Below are 21582 nucleotides of genomic sequence, written 5' to 3'. Positions count from 1 at the left end.
CCTCCCCCTCCCTCCTCCTCCTCCTCCTCCTCCTCCTCCTCCAGCACCACGCTATAGCAGCGAACTAGGCAGGCCAACTTGCAGAGTGCAGCTCAGCCTCGACAGCGGCTGCTTCCCACTGGGGGTCTTCGGAGAGCATCGCACTCCCATGTGCGCTGCTGTGCCCGCTGGATGTTGAAATCGCGCCGTGCGCCTCGCCAGGAGCCACCATGTCCAACCCAACCCACGACCCGTTCTACTCGTCTCCGTTCGGACCCTTCTACAGGAGACACTCGCCCTACATGGTCCAGCCCGAGTATCGGATCTACGAGATGAACAAGCGGCTGCAGGCGCGCACGGAGGTGAGGAGATAACCGCCGCCGCACGGTCCCGTTTAGGTCGCGGTACCGGTTAGGAGGGTAGCGCGCTGTGGAGGTCCGGTGCGGGGAGGAGGGAAGGGATGTAGGAGCCGGTCAGAGAGAGCGGCTCGGGTCGGTTTGAAGGTCCGTCAGTCAGGAGATGTGGATGTGATGCCAAAGTGCCAAACATTCCAGAGGTGAAAGTAAACAGGCTCCGGTGTGTAGAGACACATCCTCCTCTGAAGTGACCTGTTGTGTAGCGACGAGTCTGAAAATCCACGGGATTGAAGTGGGAAACAGGCGATTTGTGGAAGAGATGCGTTCACGTGGCCAATTAACTTGTTTGAAATTCAAGACTTAAAGTGTCACCTGCTCTGATTGGGAGCCGAGTGATGCACCTGAAGTGGGCATCGCTTGTTATTCTAAAAGTCCCCAATCAACTTAAACTACAGCGCAAACACGTGAAATAATCCGTTTACAGGTTTCAGTCAAGATTTTTAAGACTCATCACTTCACCAAAATTAAGATTGAGACTAATTTTTGCAGTGTGACATTTAAACGTCATGTTAGACCATGTATCACCCAGAGCTGAGGGTCGGATTGAAAGAAAAAAGGGCTGCAGAAAAGTGACTATTCAAGTCCAACCAGCTTGTAGGGACTGAGGCAAAGTAGCCTTTTCACGTGCATTTAATTCATTTGCATACATTTACATATCGCCTGCTTTTTTACATATTTGCATACTGTGTCTGGTCGGTTTAAAACTGCTACAGCTCAGACCGAAGGAGCCCAACAAGAATGTAGAGAGTTAGACCAGAGTGGTGAAGAGTTTCAGGTTTCACTGTTAAAGCAACATAATCTCTGATCTATGATTCATCACACTGTGTCTGGATGGAGTTTTGTCAATGAAAGTGACCCTGGCTGCACATTAAGATGATCATAGTATAATTTGCAGGAGGGGTGAATTAACTTCATGTCAGTTTTCCTGATGCCTCAATGAGTTGCGAGTGTGGCGTTCAGTGTCACTGTGTCTGAACCTTTGCTGATCCCACTGTGAATTATATGGCAAGCATCTGTTTTCAGCATCTGCTCTGTGATCACAAAATGTGTAAATCTGCAGATAAAAAGTTCATTCTACATGTCAAGTTGTGAAGCATCTGCAGGGGGAATAGACAGCATCCAAACTCAAAAACAAGCAGATTTTAGCAGCTTAACGGAGCACTTTTTTATAAATGATGCAACTGAGGATTGTTTTCCATTATCGATTAATCTGCCACGATTACATGATTAATCGTTAATTGTTAATCATAAACACAAGTTCCCAGAGTTCATGGTGATCTGTTAATATGTTTTGATTTGTTTTAACCAAAGATTCAGGTTACTATCAGAAGAATTAGAAAAACAGAAAATATTCATTTGAGAAACTGGAAACAGTGAATTTTGCCATTTTTACTTAAAAAAAAAAAAAAAAATGCTTAAACGGTTCATTGATTATCAAAATAGTTGCTGATGAATTTTCAGCTCGAATAAATACCTAATATTTTAAATAATCGTACCTCTGGTTGCAGTTGGAGGCTTTTAGGAATTCCCACCGAGACATTAAGAATGGAGGAGATTTGGATGAATATGTCCATTAAATGATTTAATGAGAAATGTTTTGGAGTCATTTTGGAAATCAGATTTTGGTACAAGACTACCAGCTGAGTTACTGCAGCAGCTTGCAGAATGATGCTGACTTTCCTAAAGAGGAACTTGCAACTTTAAGCAGACCACAGCAATGTTGCTGAGATGCAACGGCCCAGTGTGATGCATTATTCATGCGGAGTGGTCCAAGCCCCAGTGGACCTCAACTCCCGTACCACACATACCCAGACACCAAGTGCAATCACTACACACGCACACACACACACACACACACACACACACACACACACACACACACACACACATACACATGCAGCGCACACATGCACAGGACCATGTGCACGTGTGTTAACCAAACCGGATGTGTATGCAGCACAAACAAACGCACCATTGATAACATACATGGATGAGGTTCACAAACACACATCACGCAGACACGCGTCAGTTTAAACCATTACCTTCATCTCCTCAGACTAAATTATATAATTGCATAATAATATAATTAGTTTTTGTTCCCGTTGGTGTTCGTATCTTCTTCATCCTCCTTCTCGGCTTTTTCTTTCTTTCTTCGGCGGCATGAGGAGTGTATAATATGTCGTCTCTTTAGCGATTTGGTTATTGTTTGATTAAAATGCAGCTGGTGAATATAATGAGGAAGAAGTAGTGTCTTATGGAGTGTAAATAAATGCCTCGAGTTTTACTATTTGTTTGCATCCAGATGCGCCATGCAGCTCAGTTCAGGCTTTTAACAAAATTATATAGCAATTATCCTCATGGATGCAAATCTGTGGCCATCACTTCACACAAACCTACTGCCTGTAAAAATAAAAAAAATACTGTGCAGCAAAGGAAGAAGATTGTAACAGAAAGACCTTCATATGTAAAGTCTCTTTCACCTTCACTGAGACAGACTTTCCTAATGAAGCAAACTCACTAGAGCTGTTTACTTCCTGTAAATCGAGCTTAGCCTTTGGTCCCTTAATGATGATGATGGTGGGGTCGTTCTCCTGCTCAGCCGCTGCTCCATCTCCTATAAGATGAGAGTGAAAGTCAGCTCATAGGTAGTTTCTTGAATATTTCATCAAGGTTTTGCTGACAGCAGGACGTGCAGATCCACATCCTTTTGTGTTTGTTAGCTTAATTTACTTCCTCGTTGTTTTGGGAGCACACAGATCCTAATGCTGTATGTATAAAATTATTTCCATCGGTTTCTAAATTTTACTTTTTTTCTGTCCTCATTAAAACCCGAAACGCAGAGAAGCACTCAAGTGGTAATTCTTCTCTTTGCAAAATACAGAAATGAACATAAAGTAATGCTATTACACCAAATAAGGAAATATTTGATGCTTTTATTGTTAAATGGGGTATGCATGAAAAGATATGATTATTTTGTTAGAAAATAGCGTACAGTACGTTACCCTGCACAGTGATGCTGCTTATGTTTGGGGTCAGTCAGACCCCAGAGAGGTTTAACTCTCTGTTACAGCACTTAATAACAGATGATGGACTTGTTTTGGATTCAGGAGGGATAGTGCTGCCTTTACATTACTGTCAGCACCGGTCGCAGATATAGATCACATGAAGATCCATTGAATTTTCAGCCAAGGTCTCTGAGGTCCCACACAGAAGAAATGGGTCATTTTCTGTGTCAGCCTTCTGAAACATGTTCGAGAGCATGCTTATAAACAGTTCTCATTAAATTAGGAAATCGAGTGTCAAGATGATAAAACAACTTAAAGATCTCCAGGGTGGGAATCCCTTGACTTGTCCTCATGTCCTCGTGTTCTTTAAACATCCAGACGAAGACAGAAAGTGTGTCAAACAAATCCAGAGAACATACGATGCCACTGCTTCTGTTGGGTTTCAGGGTGAAGAGATGTATTAAAGCCATTATTTCTCTGGGTCCGTTGCTATATTTTGTTGATCCAGTCAGAAAGATTTCAAGCTTGCAAACAGCAAGTCTTGTCAGAATTACCACCCGAGCAAAGATGCTTAATATCGTGAAAGGACTGCCATTGTTGAGGATAAGAATAGCTCGGAGCGTACTTAACATCGTGCTCGCTGGCAGGCCACCGAAGCAAAATGACTCACCATAGTTTGCATTCCCGTCTTTCTGAGTAGTTTTCTTTTTTTTTTTTTTTTTTTAACAGGGGAACTGACTAAGCCTCAGTATGACACCATCTTTGAGAAAAAGTGTTGAAGGAGTCGACTGAAGTCACCGCTCTGTTAGAAATTCTTCCATTTGTCTTATTCATGAGTGTGCTTTTGAATTTGCTTGGCTGGTGGTGCAACTGCCTCTCGCACTGGCAGGCACAGGACTCAAGGACTTGACACTTGGAGGAGACTTACTTACCCCGGAGGAAAGTGTAGTCCGTATGAGTGTAAGTGACGTCTATAGCGTAAGCTTGGTGCAGCTAATCCTCTGGGAGTGAAATAACAAGTTGTTAGAATTAGACAGAGACATGTTCTGTTTTTATTCAACATCTTGCGCGCACGGTTGTTGTATTGAGTGGAACTGTAAGTGGACAGGGTTCGCAGCATCTCTCGTCTCCTGAATCATTTTAAAAGCCAGAGAAATTAACTTTATCAGGAAAAAAAAATACACCCTCAGATGCTTTTGTGCCATTATAGATGGTTAAGAGTAAATTTTCGTGATGTTCAGTGCATTAGAGAGGCTGTTTTGTAATGTTTTGTAATTTACTTTTGGCCGTAGACCTTCTCTCATCCATACGTCCGCTGCCAGCAACCCACAGAGTGAAAAACGTGAACGTGTAGGACAGAGCTGTGGCTGCGTCTGATGATTATTGTCATTATCGGTTTAACTGTTAATAACATCCTTGATTGATCAGTGAATCATGTGATCAATAAAGTCTCAGAAAACAATGGAAAAATGTCCATTTACAATCATATGAAACAGAGAAATGACATAAATGATCAGATTATTAATTTAGTAGCCAAATAATTTTCTGCAGACCGACTAATCGACTAAACGTTCAGCTCTACTGCAGTGATGATGATGATGATGATGATGATGATGATGATTAGTGCGTGACTAACACTCGTTTTTGTTAACGATTAATCTGCTGATTATTTTCCATCCTGAATCATTTAATCTGTAAAATGTTACAACAACCAAAAAGTGAAATACATACTGAATTTTTCCACAATCACCACTTCCTGAAGTTCCCTTCGTGTTCCCGGTCTCGTCTTGTCTGACCAGCAGTCCGAGACGCATCAAGTCCTCGCTCAGCGGAGGTTGTTGCTGAAGAGAAACAACAACGATTCAGTTTTAAAAATAGTTGCCGATTTGTTCGGGTGGATTAATCACCTAATCCTCTCAGCTCTACTATAGTGTAGGTGAAATCAGGACAAATTATTTTCATTATCAGTTAATCTGCCAGTTATTTTCTCAATGAATCAGTGACTCGATCGGCTCATGAACATATAAACATATAAAGTAGCAAATCCTCCGAATCGGGAAGAAATGACTTAATCAATGAATCGATTGTCGAAATAGCTGTGAAATCGTTTTCTCCTTTACTAAGGGAGCGGTGTGTTTGGTTCTGCAGCTGATGATCTGTAGAGGGTTTTCTGGAATAATCGATGAATTGTACGGAGAGGTTACGATTTTTCCACAATCAAAATTTCCTAAAGTCCAAGTTTCCGTCTTTAAATCGCTTGTTTGTTTATTTTTTTGTCCGACCCAAAGAAATTGAGTTCAGAGTCACATGAAGTGAAGCATCAAAGTCTCACAGGTGAGAGGCGGCATCACTTATCAAAGTAGTTTTCTGTCGATCCACTAATCAGTTAATGATGATATATGAGAAAATGAGTGAACTGCGATCTGAAACGTTAACACCGATGACGTGTTGTGCAGATGGAAATATCTCACTATGATTTCGTGTTGCCTTCAATGGTAAAACAAATACTTTTATTTTTAGGTGAGACTCTCTTCTTTACTTTGAAGCTGTGATGCTGAGGGACTGGGGTTTTTTTGTTGTTGTTGTTGTTGTTGTTGTTCGCTCTCTGTAACAACCCTCTCACCTGCCATGCCCCCAGAAGCACACATGGAAATAAGGAGGAATAAAACCTAACGACACAACAAGTCCTGTGTGTTTGTCTGGGATCAGCGCTCACCTTTGAACTGATAACTGTGCAGCAGCTTAAACAGCCCTGCTCCTGTGATGACTCGGGGTCTGTTTCTATCCCAACCTTATTACCTGCTCCATTCATACTTATTACCTGCGTGGCTGTATTTCTGCACCGGGCTGACTGCTATCCCATTACCTTCATTTTACACAACGTGAACCCGCTGTGACCTGGCAATCTAAACAGGCTTTGATGTGGATTTGATGCTATGCATACGGTGTGACCACATTGTTTCTGTGCTGTCGCTCGGGGGGGCACTGGCCCCGGCGTACGGAGGCAGCTGCGATGATTTGTGGGGGAATTTGACACTTAAGCGTATGCAAATGAGGCGGCGGATTAACATTCAGAGGAGGAGCTTGGTCGACCTCAGCCGGTGTAAGGCCATTAGCATAGAAGACATTAATATTCAGCGGCAGAGAGCGGGGACACAGAATAACACTGTAAGTAAAACTACAACACAGAGGGTTGAAACAGAAGGAAAACAAAAGCATTTTAATGGAGGCACCATAATAATACCCACAGGGCTGCATTCAGGAAAACCTCTCCTCTGCTGCTGACAGTGGGTCTAATGGTCACACTCCTCCTCGGCGGATAGACATGCAGTCAGTAGCAGTGATTGACAGGCCATTCATTGGATTCTTGTGTCTATTGCACATAGTTAGTCTCATTCTCATTATTCAAATGGGCCCACAGACCTGACTCATTGGCTCGACTGTGCAACTGGAGGAACTGGAGTGTTCATTATGGCAAATTCCCTTGTTCCTGTCAGGGGCAAAGTGGATCTGTTCCCATCAGCACTACATGTCAGATTGACATGAATAGGCTTATGATGTAGAGGTCAAGTTGGCACTGAGCTGTAAGGTTCACAGAGAGGGATTAAAGATGAGCCACCAAAGCGCCAAGAACACACCAGGAGATTTCTTTTAGTTAGAGTCTGCGTTTAACTTCACAAGGCATGAAAAAAAAAAAAAAAGGCAAATAGTGAGTATTCTCGTCATCAATTAATCTGAAGATTATTTCTCAGTCGTTTGTTCGGCCTTTAAATGGTCAGAAAAATGGGATAAATGTCCACGGTTTTCTCCGAGAGCGAGTTGATTCAAATTGTTTGTTTTGTCAAAGTCAAACGGCGAAGATGAAGAAAAGCAGCCAATCTTTACATGTTTAAACAAGGGTTCATAAAAACTGTTGCCGACTAATCGACTAATCAACCGATCGCTTCGGCTCTGCGACACACCCGTCTTATAGCGAAGTGTCTCCGAGCCGCATTCAGTGTTCGAAATAAGAAAAGATTTCACATAAAAATGCACCTGTTTGTCGGCTGAAATCACAAAGTGTGTGTGCCGGAGAGGAGCGGCCCATCCCTCCCCGTTTTAATGATGTAGCTTTGTGTAGAGAGCGATTTCCAAACCGGAGCTGGAAAACATCAGCAGTTGATCGACAGAAAAAATAATTGGCAGCTGTTTTCATAATCAATTAATCGTTTAAGAGGAGTTGTGAGGAGTTGCTGCTTTTCTTTGCCTCGTGTGACAGTAAACTGAGTGTTTTTGTTTTGTTTTTTTCTGGGATCACTTTCTGCTTCAGAAAATGTGTTTAGAAAATTTAACTGTCTAACCTTACACAGACCAAACAAGTGATCAATTCATCAGGAAAATAACTGGCCGATTAATTGATAATCAAAATGAACATTAGTTGCAGCCCTAATTAAAATGTGTCCAAAACTCCTACTGGACAGACATACATTATATGTAAGTGCTTCATAGCAGGGACAATTTTCTGTGTGTGTGTGTGTGTGTGTGTGTGTGTGTGTGTGTGTGTGTGTGTGTGTGTGTGTGTGTGTGTGTGAAACTGGCTGAGAGTAATTACCAGAAAGGTGTTGAACATCACGGTGCCCTTATCTGAACCATTACTGTTGGATTTATCTCCCATCAGGGAAAACAGGCCACTGTAGGAATCGTAGAAAAGGCTTCGAATGATGTCACAACTGAAGTGTAATCACTTTCTTTTTAATGAAGTAAACCGATCGAAAGGCTTTCAGATCAATTATTAGTAAATATGTTAAGCATATTGTAGGTGTGATCTTCTTGTACTGTCCTGGTTTAGATGCTGTTTTTGCAGTTAAGATCAGCCTGGAAATGTTTGCACGTAATTTGTTAATTAGTTAATATGAAAGATTTGATTTTATTTGAACACTGTCGATTAAATGATCAAATACGTTTGAAATTAAAGATCATTTTTCAGTCAGATAAACACTGGTTACATTTACTCTACCTTTCTGCTCCCTCCCACACATTACACAACAAAACAATGGAGAATAAGTCTTAAATAAGTCAACAACATTTGGTATTTACTTGGCTCACCGAGTAAACAGCATTATTATTTATTTCTCTAGTCTCTAATATGTGTTGTTATTATGATTCACAGCCTTATTGACAATGAAGAGACATCTGCCTTTGTGGACTCGTAAAACATTGCTCGGAGCTCTTACATTAAAAACAAAAACATTTTATATTTTCATAATGCTGCCAGTCAGTGAAAGGACTGAATCACATTAGCTTCTGCTTCCCTTAGTTAACTCCCTGGCAACCTCCCCCGCGTTGAATTAAAGAATAATACCGCTAAAAGGTGAGCGGACAGGCTGATAGTTTCGAAAAGAAAAGGAAGAAGTAACCTTATCCGCAGAAAAGTCTGGTCATAGCTTTTTACCTGTTTATCATTTCGTGCCTTAGAAAGCTGCTCTTTGGTGTAAAACCAGTGAATAGAATCATGTATTTAACTCACTGTTTTTGTTTTGAGGGAAACTGAGTTTAGGAGAACTGCATGTGCACAAGTTAAGACACAACTGTGAAAATACTGACAGTCATTTATGTCTGTTTCTACAGACCACAGTGATGGATAATGAGAAAACTTTATTAACCTCCAGACGGGAAACTACTTTTGTCTTCCATGCTTAGTGATAGAGGTCATTCAGGTCACAGGAAACAACACAGGAAAAAAACATGCTGCCAATACAACCATAGTAACACCAACCAGTAACACCAATGTGTCAGTGTGAAATAGGTCGTGTGCAGCGATGAACCTACAGAGAATCTGAATCTGGATCTGCAGCTCCCCTCGGCTACACGAAGCCTTTGCTTGAACCACAACTTTACCGTTTAGGTTCGCTCTCACCGCTCTCGTGGTGTTGTTTTTCCAGCTGTGCACTACCTGCTCCGCACCTAACGGCACGGTCACAGTCAAAGCTGGTGAACGTTGTGGAGCATTTAGCAGCTAAAGTTCCAGAGAGCTAAAGCTAAAACAACTAAAACAAGCCCATTTAACTATTGTAAGAACAATGCATATGAAACCAATCTTGTCGAAAGCAGAACCAGCTATTCCGAAGTCTCACAGCCGTGTGAACCAAAGAAGCTGGAGCACGTCAGCATCTTTAATTGGTCACATGGCTTTTATTAAACAACATAAAACAGGGCTCCTTCAAAAGAGTTTAAATTCTTGTTCAAGTGAATCATGATTCACACCTATAACAGAAACAACATTTAGTTATTTATTTATTTCAAATCTAATGTCTGTGCTACAAGCTTTGTCAAAAAGCTTTATAAGTTATAAAATATATGCAGGTTAAACTGGCGTAACTTTACATTATATATTTTTACATTATAGTAAATTATAGTATTTGTTTGTTCTTTATGTTGTTTTACATCCAGTAAATTACTTTTAAATTTAGATTATCCGTGGGATAATAGTTTTAAAATGAAATTTAAATGTACACATATAATAATTATATAATGAAAACATCAAAAAGATATCTGCACAGGTTTGGATATGATCTCTGTTTAGAGTCTCACTTTCACTGTGTTGGTCCAGTAATGTCGTACTGTACGTGAGATGCTCTGAGAGGATGTTCCCAGAAAATCATACGAAAAAAAAAAAAAAAAAAGGACCTCTGGTCAAACAATGAGCGTCAGTCACATCCAGCAGGATACTCGGACAATAGACCCACCTTTTTCCTGGCTCTTTCCCATGGTTCCTTCCAGGCTGCACTGTCGCTCAGATAACAGAGAAGACAGACGGGCCTGTAGTCCGTCTATGTCCTGTTGTTCTCTGCCCCCGGTGTGGTAACGGAGTCCGTCTCCAAACAGTGAGGTCACAGGTTGGATCCTTGCATCCTAACAACTTTGTCCGTGAGTGAGACACCGAACCCTGGCAACAGGAATGTTTGCACTATTTAAAACTAGTGATGTGTCCGTAGATATGAAACACAAGGCATAAAACTGCAGTTTATAACAGTAACTAGATTCCTGCATTTTACTGCAGCCTTGAATGGCAGAGCACTTTATTGTTGTCTTCTACTTCCAAGACCATTTCCAAGATTTTTTTTTTTGAAGGATTCTCTGCTTTCCGGCCCTTTCTTGGCCATGATAAATCCATTTAGCTATTGTCAGCCATCCCTCATATTTTTTGGGACGTATCTTTGGTATTTTCTTTCTCCAATGTTTATAATCTGTTTTGGATCAGACAATAAACGAGACTAAGAATCTGTAACCATGCCAGTGTCTCTTTGAGGCTGTTTGGAGATAGAAGTGCTTTGAGCTAAAGGCTAACATCAGCATGCTAACATGCTCAAAGGAACAATGCTGACATGCTTACATTTAGCCAGTGTAATGTTTATCTCTACCTTAGTTTAGCCTGTTAGCATGCTAACAGTTGCTAAATGGTAGCAAACAAAAAGCACCAGTGAGGATGAATGTCATTGTTTTGTGTACTGGATACACTGAAGTTTTGATCTGATGTTCAGGGATCATCAGAGTTATTACAATTCATCCTGAAAGGGACATGAATATCTTTATTAAATTTCATGGCAGTCCATCCCATAGTTGTCCAGACGTTTTGCACAAGACCTCAATGGTGTCATGAATGTTTATGCAGAATTTCACGTTCAGATATTTCATTCTGGACCAACCAAGACACAGACATTAACATCCACTGAGGCTAAAACCTTAAGTGAAGACAAACAACAAAAAGATGTTTGAGTGTAGAAAGCAGTGTAACCTTTGCTGTACACTTAACAGAAAAAATATTTTAGCCTATAATATTTCATCATTGAGCAGAAAAAAAAGAAGTTCAGCACTAGATACAGTGAATGTGGAGGAGACGTACCGAACCTCAGGTTAGTTACAGCAGGAGCCAGCTTCTTCTCTGTGCAGGTTTCTGGCTGTTTCGTCATTTTAGTGATCAGCTGTTTGACTACGATGTAGTTTACTGTTTTTCCTGTGAGATTAGCTTAAATGAACAGTTCTGAATAAGCAGGGAGTGGAGTGCATATTTATCTTTAATGTAGATTTAGTCAGAAAACAGTTTCTGAGCAGTCATGCTCTTTGGTATATATGTTAGAATATCCTCCAGGCATGAATGTGAGCTGACAATGCTTTAGTCGGTCACAAGCTCTTTTCAGAAACATCCTACATGAAGCCAAGCATCCGCCCTGCTTAAGTGTCAATGAGCAAAACAGTGAATACATACCAGCTCCGTGAGGGCTGTTTTATAGCTGGCTCTGACCTCCACCATTCTAATACTGGCACAGAGAAGATGTGGGTTTATAGTGGTTATTACAAATCATTCCCTCATTCATAGAACATCACACTAATGCTAATTCACTGGCTTCACACTCACTGCCACTCTTGCCTGATGTACAGTATGACACGAGCTCAGTCTCGCACATAAATTTAGCTCTTTAGCCAGTAAATAGCACAGTAAGGAACAGTTTTTCAGCGCTGCAGAAAGTCTTAATTTAAATGTGTTTGTTTTAGTTTAGGTCACGTCATTTTTGCCCACAATTTTCATATTGTTAAATATTTTAACAAGTAAAATGCAGCGGTTATAGAAATCTGAAGACCATCAGAAGATTGTAAAAGGTTATCAGATGAGTCCAAAACATAATTGAATACATGAGTCACGTGCACTACCTCAGTCAACAAGCAACAGGTGAGGACGTGTTTAAAGCGAGGAGCCAACGCGGTGACGTTACAACAGAGCGCCTTCGGTTAAACTGAACAACACTATCAGCGGATTTGATGAAATCCAGTATTGATTGAGCTTCTTGTTAAGCTGTGGGAGGAAGTGTGCCATGTGCTTATTGTTTATTGGTCTAATTAGCTCAGCGGAGGGGAATACAGGCCACACTGGTGGAATAGTGTTACTGTGTCCAAGTGAGAACCTCTATCCTCAGTTTCCTGTTGATGGTAATTTCTCATGGGTGCGGTAAATAATTGTATTTCCCTGCTTTGTCATTCATGCATTTTGTTGTGGTTTTAGTATTTTCCACCTTATTGATATTTGTTGACACTTAACATGATGCCCTGCTCTTGTGTCTTCCATGTTAATATTGACTTAATTCTGTTTGTTTCTATTGACCTGAGACACTTTTTAGGCAGTTAGGGTGTTTACTGAACCTGTGCTCAGTTTTTTCTTATTATTAATAGATGTAGATATCTAAGCTCCAGGTGTGGGGCTGCAACCAGTGATCATGCAGTCTTTTTTTTATTTGATCATTTGTTTAATCATTTAATGTAAAAGAAATGTCAGCACAAGTTTTCCAGATCCCAAGGTGACATCTTCTAACAGCCTGTTCTGGCTGATCAACAGTCCTAAACCAAAGATATTCAATTTTTTATTACATAAAACTGAGAAACGCAGCAAATCCTCTCATATTATGGGTCAGAATCACAGACGAATCTGATTGGTCACAAGATGATAAACAAGTTAGAAGAAAAAGGAATTTAATGTTTGCTATCTTGTAAAATATTGAATAGTTTTGCCTTAAACTCTTTTCTGAAAGTTAAAAAAACAAAACAATCAGTCAGTTTAAAGTGCTCACATCTCACAGAAACAGGCTTTGTAACTCTACTTTGAAACTTGGACCAGTGAATGTTTGGCAGGGCGCTCGATAAATTACTTAATTTATCACGAGCTATAAAAATAGTCGTCGATTCATTTTCTGTTGATTATTATGTTGAATTATTTGAGTCTCACTTGTCGGTCAGTCAGTGTGTATCTTGATCAAGGGCACTTCAGCAGGACAATGATATTATTGCTGCTGCGGTGATCAGTCACTGTTGAATGCGCTCTGCAGTCAGTGGCGCAGCTTCTCGTCACACATGTTTGCTGCATTAAAACAGCAGACGAACGAGTCCTGTGTATTAACCTTGACCCCAAATCTATACAGTAACACAAACTGTGGTCTCTGGCTGCTGCTTGGACACCAAAAGAAACAGAGGGAGAGAAAATGGGAACAGTGCCTAAGTAAACTGGCAGACATGTAATCTAATGTGGGAACTTCTTCACTGACTTCATTTATAGGGAGAAAGTTCATTCCTGGTGAATGTGAGGTGACTGCTGAAGGGCAATGACTTTTTTTTTTTCTTTTCCTCCCGCTGCATTCATTTCTCTTCATTTGCATAATGCTTGGCTGGTGGATGTAAGGTGGCCAAATACAGCAACATGTTCAAGTTTGCATTATATAAAAACACTTAAGACCCAGGGGGATGAAGCTGCGCTTGGTATCAGACATTAGTGTGCACTGACTCTGACATGATTAAAGTGGTGTTGTCTATGTAGTCTAAAGGAGTGGTTCTTGTACTTTGTCATCCTAAGGACCCTTTAATAGATACAGTACCCGTGTGGTAAGGTTTGGTTCCCTGCAAACACCTTTTCCTAGGTATTTATTTTGCACAGATTTCATCCTGTGGTGATGGAAAAAACCTTGAAACATGCCAGCGAAGTCAGTCTCATGTTCTGGTCTTTTATGGGACCGACATTAAGTTTAGCGCTGTAAGAATTATTTTTAATTATCGCTTTAGCTTGTGATTGTTTTTTTTAGTAACTAATTATTTGTTTGATCTGTTAATGTCCAATAATTTTGAAAAAACGCCCCTCAAAACTCAACAAACATCATAACATCAACACTTAACATCATAAAAGTCCAAAGTCCAAATTAGTAGCAAATCCTCACATTTCAAAAAGCTGAATCCAGGAATTGACATTTTTTTGATTGTTAAATAACTTATATGATTGATAATCAAAATTGCTGTTGGATGAATTATCTGTCGATCAACCAATTGATAAAACAACTTATTGATTCAGAATCAGTCTAATTAATTGAATATCAAAAAATGTAATATTAATTTGTAAAAATTCGATTTCTTTAGATTTTCTCTAAGAATGTGACATCAAATGCATTTGTTGGAGAGTGTGTCCTCCAGTCAAGTTGCTGCCACAGAACTGCTTTTATTTCACATCTAATGGAAATGTTTTATCCATCAGTGTCCTTCACTGTACAATCAAACATAATCCGCCTTGCCAAAGATCTCTCCCAAACATGTAGACAGTCTTTGCTTCTGTTAAGTTGTTATGCTCCCCAATAACCTGAAGCTGTTTGAATCTTTGACAACAGTAAAACTTCCTTGGCCCACCAGTCAGTCGGGCTACATGCTATTCAGGAGCTGAATGGGGTTTCAGACATTGGTAATTCTCCAAGGTCAGGCCCCAGACACGCCTACACTCTTGGAGGCTTTTCTCCCACAAGAGGCTGGAAGCAACGGCGAAGAAATACAGGCTAACAAAAGCTTGCTGGGAAAATGGTTCATGTTAAACATAGAGACATTAGTGGTTTATGGACTGTTAGAAAGATGGGGCTAGGGAGAGAAAGCTGTGGTCTTCTTTTATGTGGCTGTGTTGTGTGTGAATGCACACAATTTCTAAACAGTGAATAAAGATGGCTGCACTCCACATAAAGCATGAGTATTTGAGTATATTTGTGTTTACATGCAGTACACAGCGGTCTTTTGTGTGCTTTTATACACAGTAAAACTTCTCTTTGTGTTTCTGTTCCCACACTGTGTCATCTAACTATCCATCCTGTATGGACATTTCTATATGCAAGGACTTAACCCTGAGCTCTGTTGCTATTTACTGAGGATCCTCCCTATGCTGTCCCTCCAATCCTCTGGATTTCCTGTAAATCCCTGGGGCCTGGCCAGCGCTGGTGATTTGTGGTTGGCTAGTGGGCAATTGACACATTGATAAATCCCCCTCAGATGGGGTGCGATCCGTTTGAATCAATAGAGCCTTATCGGCTGACGGCCGTCACGGCTGCGACCATGTCGGTTCACCTCGGGTCCCTCAGAGTTGGCCTGATTTGTAGCATTTGACAACAAACATCGTCACGCCACGTGATTCGTCAGAGAGTCCGCGGGCGTAATTGAAGGCAGGACGCTGTCTGTCAGTGAGCAGCAGCAGAGAGGATAGAGGAGACAGGCGGAGAGAGGGAGGTGGATGTGAGGAGAGACAGGCGGAGATAAAACAAAGAAAGGATATTGGAAGACGGGCCAGTGGAGGCTTCTTTTTTTCATAGTAAATATATGTCATTTACAATTTTATAACCTGCTACCAATGACAGAAATAAAGTAAAGCTCTGAACATTTTCTGCTGTAGTTGAGGGATTGAAATTGAAGGCAACATTCATAGCACCATGAGCCTCCAGTGTGGGGGGTTCAGCTCCACCAGAGGATTCATATGGCTTGTATCCACTGGCCAGGCTTTAGCTGTTCTGCAGCCCGCCTGGCTCTGATCCAGCTTCTCCTCTGTCTTTAGATCCGGGCCAAACCTGGCCTGTCCATGGCTCAACCAGCCACGTTTCACAACTTGGCGAGGCGCTTCCCAAAAGCTCCAGTTTGGAGGATTAATGGTTACTGACTCTAAATGGAACTTTCCCTGGTTATAATGGAAAAGTTTTGAGCAACATTTCGCTTTATTAGGTAGCGCTTCTAAATGTGTATTAAATTTACAAAATAAGTGATTTGGAGAAGTGCAATGAAACTGCCAAGTGCTGTTTGTTTTATTGTTGTGAATGCTGAAACTAAATGCTGTTCATGTCGCATGAAATGTGCTTGTTATTTTCAGATTCCTCTGTTGTCTGGGTGGGAGGCTTTTCAACAGAGACAGAAACTAAACCATATCATCTATGGTTGAACCCTGCTGGGCTGAGCAGAGCTAATGGAGACAAGACAATAGACACACCGCTGTCAGCTCTGCTCTTTGTGAAATACTCTTTATTGTTTTGGTTGGATTTAGGCCTGAGCCAAATATCAGTAGAATACCAAAATTAACTACATTGAGTTAGAGCAGAAATATTATTTTGTAAAATTGCTTAGTTTAAGGAAAATGGTTGAACACGAGGTGGGAAGGGCACAGAGAGAAATAATTTGAAAGTAATAGTAAAGGTGAGTATAGCAAAGATGCCATAGTGCAAAGCAGAAGTGAAGTCAGTGCGAGTGAAACACTGTTTAAATCAGAATGAGGGGGAGGTTAACTAACCCTCTCCTGTAAAAGTGAATAAGGGGGATTTTAAAGAAGACAGTATTCTGTAAAACAGAGAAGTGGGGGCTTAAGTAAAACACTTTTGATTAAAACAGTAAGAGGAAGCTTAATGAATACCGGAGTCTATAAAACAGAGTGATGGGAGCCCTCAGGATGACAGCACTCGAAAAATTTATCTCCAGCACTAAATCCAGGCAGTTTGTGTCAAAACGGGGATCACGCTTATTCATGAAATCCTCCAACTTGTTTTAGCAGCAGGGAAAGTTCAACAGAGTCGTTCAGGTGAAATACTGTTCTGTGTTTGGCACCACAAAACGTGAAGCTGCTGAAATTAAAGGATAAGGCTGGCGATATTTTGTGTTTTGTCATTGGCAACGAATCCCATGAAACCAGAATCAATAACTAACTAGTATTGCCTGTGTGGTCATAGCCTGATAAATCTTATTCTTCTTTGCCATAGACAAGTAAAAGTAGAAATACGGATCTATACAAATACTCACTTAAGTAGAGGTGCAAAAAGCAAAATGTAATGTAGGTTTCAAAGAAGAGTCCTCATGAGTCAGTGGCTCTTCTCAGAGTGTAATTTTATAATTTTGTATTATTAATACTGATGCATTGCTGTATAAACCGCATTTTAATACTGGAGTTGGAGCTAATTTTAACTATTTAAGTACAGTACCTATTTAAAATGTACTTCCTTTCAGCCACTGGCCACAGTAACAAAATGGTTTCTCCAGTTTCTCCATAATTTGATTAATCAAAAATTTGTTAGGAATTTGCACCACTGTAGTAGAATATCAACACTGACTGGTCCTCCCAAAATTTTAAAACCCTAATGGTCATTTTGGTGAACGTCTGATATTCGGAGCTTTTATTTTGAAGGTGTAATGACGGAAGGAAGTGTAAACGCGCAGGTAAACAGCGGGAGGCAGTGAAGATAAATATCGGGTTTTTTATTTTTAAAATGTCGTATTTGGGATTTGTTTGGCACCTGGTTGTTAAAAGCACAAGGTTAGTCGGTATTTCCTCATATAATGTGTTCGATATTTTATGATGTTACGAAGTTTTACGAAGTTTTAATATGTTTGAAAGTGAGTGTTTGTAAGCTAGCAAGGTGGCTGTGTTAGCTTAATGCACCGATGCACAGATGACGTTTCTGTGATGAAACTGGCTTTGCTAATGATGCAGTGCTTTAATTTAATTTAATTAACAGTAGTTGTAGAATATACATTGTGTGGGGTTTCTTTTCGTAGGTAAAATATCACAAATTTTACTGTTTCATTTTGAGGTAAATATGCTGGTGGTACAATTTGTGACTGCAGTATAAATAGCAATAGAGCTGATTAATCGATAAGCTAACTGACAAAATTCAACAGCTAATTTCTTAATAATCGATTTATCATTAAAGTCACTTTTATAGCAAAAACACAAAACATCTCCTGCTTCAAATACACAATTTGCTGCTTTCCCTCCTTGTTTTATATGATTTTAATTTTAATATCAACAAAGTTTTGGAGTCTTGACTTGACAAAACCAGACATTTGAAGATGTCACCACCAGCCCAGGGTAACTGATATTTTTCACAATTTTCTAACTTGTAATAGATCAAACCATTAATTGGTTAGTCAAGATAATAATCAACATTTAAAATAATTGTAAGTTGTAGCCCTAAGTGGTAATTTCTTATCAGTCTGAGGTTTATGAAACAAATCTTAGAGATTGTGGTCGAATAATTCTTGAAGCTTGTGACAGCCTTACAATCTTCAAGAATTAAAAAAAAATCAAGAATCTTTAGTCCTCATGTGCACTGTTCCACATACAGCACTAAATGTGTTTTAACACATGACCGGATATCCATAACAAATACATTATTTACTTCTGTTTGAGTGAAGTTTTCTTAAAACTACAGTGCTCAGCTGTTTTTTAACACCAAAAAATTAAACCATAATGAGCGACTGAATGAAGTATTTATATCTTCAGTAGGAGCAAACAAGCGGACAGACAGGATAGAGAAGTTAGAAACAAATAAGAGATGTACTAACACATTGCCATCCTCATGCTGCCTTCACGTCATATCAGGGTTGTCGTAATGATCAGTTTATGAACAATGAACATGGTAATAAGAAGCAGATTTCGTGTATATAGAGCTGAGTTGTTTGTGTATAGAATTATTTTTTTGATCCATCTTAACTTGTTCTGGATAACATAAACACTCTCAAGTCTTAAACATGGAAATATTTCCTGTCTCATCCCATGTCATGTGAATTTGGCGTTATCCTTTACAGCTACACAGATCCTATAGTGTTTATTTGTCATGTGGATTATTTTAATTTTCTGTAAATCTACCAGTTACTTCCTCAATTAATTGTTTGGAGATAAAGTGTAAGAAAATAGTGAAAAAAAGGAGAAGAAAAGCATCAAATCTAACTTGAGAAGCTGGATCCTGTGAATCTTTGGCAGTTCATTTTTTGTCGATCAACTAATCGATAACTCGACTAATCATTGCAGCTCTCTTTGTCACAAGAACTGTTTTGATCTCTGAATCATGTAATTTTTTTGGTTAATCAAAAATAGCTTTAGTATAGAAATTGTGTAGAGCAGGTCACACAGTAAGATTGTTGGGAGCTGCTGTGTGTGTGTGTGTGTGTGTGTGTGTGTGTGTGTGTGTGTGTGTGTGTGTGTGTGTGTGGAGAGTGTCTTGTTCACCCTTCACTTGACTGTCAATCCCCAGAGTCCCCGCCCCTGAATAGTACTGGATTATGGCTTGAACTGAATCTGAATGCTGAGTAGCACCAAAGTCTCTCTCTCTCTCTCTCTCTCTCTCTCTCTCTCTCTCTCTCTCTCTCTCTCTCTCTCTCTCTCTCTGTCTCTCTCTCTCTCTCTCTCTCTCTCTGTTTTGTCCTGGTGTGTCACTCCACTCCGTCTTTCTGAAATAGATGTATTCACATGAAACAGACACCACACACATGCTGGCTGTTCACACCTGCTGATTCTCACAGTATGACACAGTCAGTCAAACACACACACACACACATACACTCACGACACGCTAGCTTATGCAGTTCATTCCCAGTGGACATCTGGTCAGTAGTGTGTGTTTGACTGTCATATTTCCGTTTCAAATAAAGATTTTCAGGCAAAGATTGTTTTGTTTCCATGCTATACACACACGTGTGTACACTTCCAGCCAACACCACATATCCCAGAGGTGCACACATGCACAGAGGGTTCCCTGCATGTATTCATATATAAATGTATTTTACGGTGAGTCTGAGTGATGCATTTAACCACTGTTTTGGCATTTAAACTTACAAAATAGAATGACCAACCTAATGGGCGCGCTTTAATTACAGGTCAATGTTTCTATGCCAGACATGATGTTTCTGATACAGTCGGTCCAGTTTTTGATGAAACTTGCAGCATTGGTGTGATTGGCTCAGTGTTGAGGTGCTGAACATTTGCTTTAAGAAAAAAAAAGGCTAAATTCAGGTATACAAAGAGCATACATGCTGTTTCACTGCTTTAGTTTTTATAAAACTTTAATTAAAATTTTGCTTACCAGTTTTAATTAAATGACAACAATTTTGACAATCAATTATTTAAGCAATAAGGCCAAACATTTGCTGCCTCCATCTTCTTAATTGTGAGGACTTGCTGCTTCTCTGTTTTACATCATTGTAAATTTACTGTTGTCCACTACAGTAATACATTTGGACTGTTGGTCAGACAAAGCAAGCAATTTGTAGATGTCATCTTGGGCTCTGAGAAATTGTGATTGTCAATCAAAAAGATAATCAAGCATAGGATTGCAAATAACCTTTGTTTTCTCGTTATCAGTTAATTATTTTCTCAATAAATCAATTAATCATTCTGTCCATAAAATGTAAGAAAATAATGATAAAGTCCAGCCCCAGTTTCTCAGAGTCCAAGCTCACGTCTTCAGATGTTTTGTTTTGTCTGACTAACAGTTCAAACCCCAAAATATTCAATTTATATTTATGAAACAAACTGATAAAAACAGGAAATCTTTATATTTTAGAGGCTGAAAACAGTCATTTTTTTGGTTGCTTGAAAAATGACTTCACATATCAAAATTTTGACAATTAGCTTAATCAATTAATCAACTAATAATTACAGCTCTAATTAAGACATTACTTAATTATGACAATACTCATTAGTTGCAGCTTGTCTTGGAACAAGGATGTATCTTATAACAGTTTACAATATCATCTGTGGGGGGCAGATTTTTATTTATTTGAACAAAATGGATGCTCGTATTTTTGAGAAAAATACTGAATGATTTAAAATATAAATTTCATGTTTTCCAACAGAGATTGCAGCCAGTAGCATAAAATCAGATTCTTGTTGGTAGAGTTTTGGAAAAATGTGAACTTAACAATTCAACCTCACTTGATCTTTCCAACAGCAACAAACCTCAGTCCTCTAAAATGTCTTTAAAAGGTACAAAAGTAAAAGTCTGGGTTCAGTCTGTAGTCCACAGTTCAGCTGATGGGTGGCCGGTCAAAAGACCCCATCACTAACTCATGATTACCTATTGATTGACCAGCTGGGTGAAGGACCAGGTTCACCACATCTTTTCCTCCTTGCATCAGACTCATTGTGTTGGAGACACATTGACCTGCGGGGCGCCCCAGTCGCTGCTTATTGTGCTTGACACTGCTCGATGGTGACAACGCTAATTGTCAACATCTGGGAAGTGCTTGCCATCCCTCAGCCCAGCACAGAATGAAACGTGGTGATATGTCATAACGTGTCAGAGGAAATTAGCATCAGTTGAACGTTGTTAGGTGGAGGGGGGAGGGCAAGGAGAGGGCAGGGGGAGAAGGCCAACATTATCAGGGGTTTTAGTGAGGTGGGGGAAGAGGGTGAACGCCTGTTAGAGGAATCATTTCAGGGCAAAGACATTTACATGAATGTGTTTCCTCACAGAGTTCTTACTATAACTACTGTTAATGGAGCTTTTATTAATGGCCTACTGCTAGTATAGCAATTAGTGCTACTACTGCTAATGATAATAGTATAACGATAAATGACAATTAATTATTACTCTTGTTAATACCAC

At 39.9% G+C, this 21582-nt stretch overlaps 1 protein-coding gene across 4 annotated transcripts in view; it reads left to right on the top strand.

The window, feature by feature from the left end:
• The first annotated feature begins 64 nt into the window (after nucleotides 1-64).
• The window catches only part of ldb2a (LIM domain binding 2a), a 90818-nt gene continuing 69300 nt past the window's right edge, over nucleotides 65-21582 (top strand). For all 4 annotated transcript variants that reach the window (XM_023408549.2, XM_023408548.2, XM_087174601.1 and 1 more), the window contains exon 1: nucleotides 65-341. In XM_023408549.2, the coding sequence (XP_023264317.1) occupies nucleotides 210-341 (132 nt within the window). In that variant the 5' untranslated portion in view covers nucleotides 65-209. The remainder of the gene's footprint in view (nucleotides 342-21582) is intronic.

Source organism: Seriola lalandi, unplaced genomic scaffold (assembly GCF_002814215.2).
Source record: "Seriola lalandi dorsalis isolate HSWRI2012SDOR001 ecotype SW California unplaced genomic scaffold, Sedor1 jcf7180002054367, whole genome shotgun sequence".
NCBI classification, from domain to species: Eukaryota; Metazoa; Chordata; class Actinopteri; order Carangiformes; family Carangidae; genus Seriola; species Seriola lalandi.
Note: the sequence above shows the minus strand (reverse complement) of the source record. Positions and strands in the feature narration are given on the sequence as shown.